The sequence below is a fragment of the Oryzias melastigma genome, linkage group LG10, assembly GCF_002922805.2.
Source record: "Oryzias melastigma strain HK-1 linkage group LG10, ASM292280v2, whole genome shotgun sequence".
In the NCBI taxonomy this organism is placed as follows: Eukaryota; Metazoa; Chordata; class Actinopteri; order Beloniformes; family Adrianichthyidae; genus Oryzias; species Oryzias melastigma.
In genome coordinates, this window is record NC_050521.1 from 11,811,021 (window position 1) to 11,814,948 (window position 3,928).

The window sequence follows — 3,928 nt, forward strand, 5'->3', positions numbered from 1 at the left end:
ATGCAGGGCTCAACCTCAACCTGCGGCTCCTCACTATTGACCATCTTCAAGCTGTTGACACACAGACACATTTACAATAGCAATGCAATACTGACGAAATGCAGTCTATCCAGTGTCCACTCACAAGTTCTGAGTAAAAATATTGGTTTCCATATTGAATTTCTATTCTAAACCTAACTGAGCTTGGCTATGAAAAAACAATATCCAATAACTAGTGATTTAAACTAAAATACAGTTTTGAGCTTTCACAGATAAATATTCAAATCTGAAAACAAAAACTAACAGAAAAGTATTTTGTTTGTAGTAGGAGGGGCAATGTTCAAACACTCCCACTAAAGACAACAGTGATGGACAAAGGCTTACGCTTCCAGCTGTTTTTTTAGCGTGGAGTTGTCCAAGCGGAGCATTGCTATTTCGTCGTCTGCGGCGTCTAGAAAGTGCCTCATCTGGATGTTTCTGTCCCTCTGCTGAGAGAGGCTGTGATCCAATTCAGCAATTTTCTCGATCATCTCATTTTGTGATCTGCAAAGTCATACGAAGAGACTGATCAGCATGGTGTTTTTTGGTTTTGTGCTTTTGTTCACTTCGTGGGACTCACATTTCTTCGAAATCCATCCTGCTTTCGTTCCTAGTGCTCTGGGTTAACACACAATCCAGAAAAATCAACAAAGTTAGGAAGAAACAAACAAATGTCAACTATGAACTGTTCAAAAATACATTTATGTCTCAACTTTAGGGCTACACAATGTGATAATTACTGCAACGATGAGATGACTTACGATAAATTAACAAAAAGCGAATAAATTAATACATTAATTCAGTTTTCCTTTTTTAATTAAGTTTCACTAAAACTAAACTCCAGAAGACCCTTGTCCACATAGGAGGCTGATTCTAACATAAAACATCCAATTGATCAAATGCGTAGAGGACTCACTTTAATTTGTTCAATACATTAAGATGCTATGAGATTGTATTTAGCATTTATGTAAACATTTAAGGTAACATTTATTGCAATTTACGGCATATCTTTTGATAGGAGATTGGAGATTAAATCTATTTTTTAACCCTTTGAAAATATTTTTCTTTTACATGTTGATTAATGGCTGATTCAAGTTCAGCTTTGGACAACAAATGCTTTAAAAAATGTATTTTTACTGTCGTAGGGAAAGCATTTGAACTCTTTTATTTAAGTGCAGACATTTATTTACAAAGAGAGACGTTCACTTTAGACCTTTAGACTTTATTTTTTGTATGAATGCATTATTTCTGAGCATTATGTAAGATTATGATATCTATAGAATTCTACAGAATTTCTTAAACATTTGAGTGCAAAATAAATGAAAAAAAGTCAAAAACAGACATTTTTAAACAAGATTTTTTTTGTACAGAGGTTTGTAGGTTTAAGGTTAGAACCACCTGTTTATTACACATTTTGATAACCTAAACCTCAATATGTACACTAGCAAAAGTATTATCTCATCCATCCAAATGATCAGAATCAGGTGTCCTGATTACTTGGTCACAGGTGTATAAAATCATCACTCGGACATGGAGCAGTGGAGACTCCTTCTCTGGAGTGATGACTCTCACTTTTCTGTCTGGAAATCTGATGCACCAGTCTGGGTTTGGAGGTTACCAGGAGAACGGTTCATTTCAGACTGCATTGTGCAGAGTGTGACATTTGGCAGAGGGGGAATAATGGTGTGGGCTTGTTTTTCAGGAGTTGGGCTTTGCCCTTTAGTTCCAGTGAAAGGAACCAAAATATTTTTGGACAATTCCATGCTCTTGTGGGAGGAGTTTGGAGCGGGCCCTCCTTCTTCCAACATGACTGTGGACCAGTGCATAAAAGCTCCATAAAGACATGGAGGACAGAGTCTGGTGTGGATGAACTTGACTGGCCTGCACAGAATCCTGACCTAAAAGAACATCTTTGGAATGAATTAGAGCAGAGAGCGAGAGACAGGCCTTCTCCACCAACATCAATGTGTGACCAGACCAATGCACTTTTAGAAGAATGGTCAAACATTCCTATAAACACTCCTCAACCTTGTGGACAACCTTCTTTGAAGAGTTTAAGCTGTAATGACTGCTAAACGTTGGACCCACATCAAAGTGAACTCTATGGGTCAGGAATGGGATGGTAGTTAAGTTCATATGTGAGTGAATACTTTTAAGTGTAACTCTGGTCATCACAGTAAAATATTCTAAATATTTTCTGGACATTCCCTGCTTATTTATTTCAAGATATTGCAGCGACCAACTTTGTTGGGGCTCTGTTATATTTGTTAATGTGTTCTGTGTTATATTGTTGCTCCAGTCAGTGGATGAGTGTGATTGGATGAGTGTGGGAGTGGGCGGAGGAACAGGACAATATAAGAGGGGTCGCAGGTGCATGATGGGAGAATAAAGGAGGCACGAGCGAATGAGAGCTTGCACTTTTAGTGCTGTATTCGGCGTGATTACGGCCGACAGTAACCATTATAAGATTATTAAAAGCTTCACGGTTGGAAACGTCCCCCGCTTCTTCATTGCGTCCAGTAGGACGTTACAATATATTTATGAGTAGAAAAGTATTGAAAGAGGTTGAAAATAATAAACGGAAGGGTGCATAAATACACAACGGTGGAATTAACAATTTCGCGCAATTTTTATTTGAACACTAAAAAGACGTTTAAATAAAAAGTTTTAACTTTAGGTGACAAAAGCTAAAATAATAATAATAAAAGTCAAAAATCACATATTTTTGGAGGGTTTGGACGGAACTAAATTATTACGAAAACGTAGTCGTAGCATGCTAGCCTTTAAGCTAAGCTAACGTCCATTCCAGTTTCATTAGCTCCGTCATACATAAAATCGCGGTCTGGTTATAAATGTCGGATACTTATGTTCAATTTATACACAACAAAAACCAGAAAAAAAAAAATCTTACCTGTAAGACAAGTCTCTGTACAGGTGTAGATGTTTAGAACTCTTCCGTGGTCAGAACTCCTTTAGGATCTCCGTCAGTTGGTGACCCGAAACTGAAGATTTTTCAAAATAAACGACATAAACTGTATGATTCAATTAAATTTTTTTACTTAAAAGACAGAGGCTGTTTGAATGTTTCTCTCAACAATATCAAACTTAATTTAGCCAAAATTAGAATTGAAAAAATTAATCAATAAAGCAAATAAATACAACAATGATAAATGTATAACATGTCTTTTCCCCACTTAAATACCCTGAATTTATTTTGAAAGTAAGAAAGCTTGAGCGAAACAACTATTTCGTTTAGTTTTTTTTTAACCATCATTTGTCAAATAACAGGGATGATTTATTAAAGCAAAGGTAATGCAAAATTATAATACGTTTGTGTTGATTAAATTATAGTACACAATTGAACTTTTAGCAAAAATTCACTCATTTAATGTTCAATAACATTGTTTTACATAATTTATCTAAAATGCTTTAGTTTAAATCTAGAGGCATGAGGTATTGATAGATGAATAAATTACATATTTTTCAGATTGTTAAGGCTTCAGAGACCCAAACACTTTCCTTACATTTTTGGGATCATTATAAATGTTAATTCCTTTTGTTCTCAGAGTTATCATTTATTGGCTAAATAGTCATTTCATTCAGCTTTTATTTTGTAGCATTTTTGTTTTCACCTTTCTGAGGCCTCTGACTCTTCAGTAGGAATATAGTTTTTTATATTTATCGACTACTTAAAATTGAGAATTGCTCCTTCTGTTGTACAACTGGTGCTTTAATTATCACCACAAATAAAATATGTTATTAGTAATAATTGTTAAACTATAAAGCCTTCTTACAGAGCTTTAGGAAAAAATGTGTGAACCATTTGGAATTACATGGTTTCATGAATAAACTGGACACATGACCGTGTTCAATAAAAACATAAATTTGAGCGATTTAAGAAGGCAATGTT

At 35.1% G+C, this 3,928-nt stretch overlaps 1 protein-coding gene across 3 annotated transcripts in view; it reads right to left on the reverse strand.

Moving 5' to 3' along the window:
* Window positions 1-3,206, reverse strand: part of LOC112153014 (protein KASH5) — a 6,962-nt gene extending 3,756 nt beyond the window's left edge. Inside the window, exons 1-3 of one of the 3 annotated variants that reach the window (XM_024282882.2) lie at window positions 2,930-3,206; window positions 599-636; window positions 364-522 (exon numbers count right to left, since the gene is read on the reverse strand). In XM_024282882.2, the coding sequence (XP_024138650.1) occupies window positions 364-522; window positions 599-615 (176 nt within the window). In that variant the 5' untranslated portion in view covers window positions 616-636; window positions 2,930-3,206. The remainder of the gene's footprint in view (window positions 1-363; window positions 523-598; window positions 637-2,929) is intronic. The other 2 variants (XM_024282880.2, XM_024282881.2) reach the window with 2 other exon arrangements.
* Window positions 3,207-3,928: the final 722 nt, after the last annotated feature.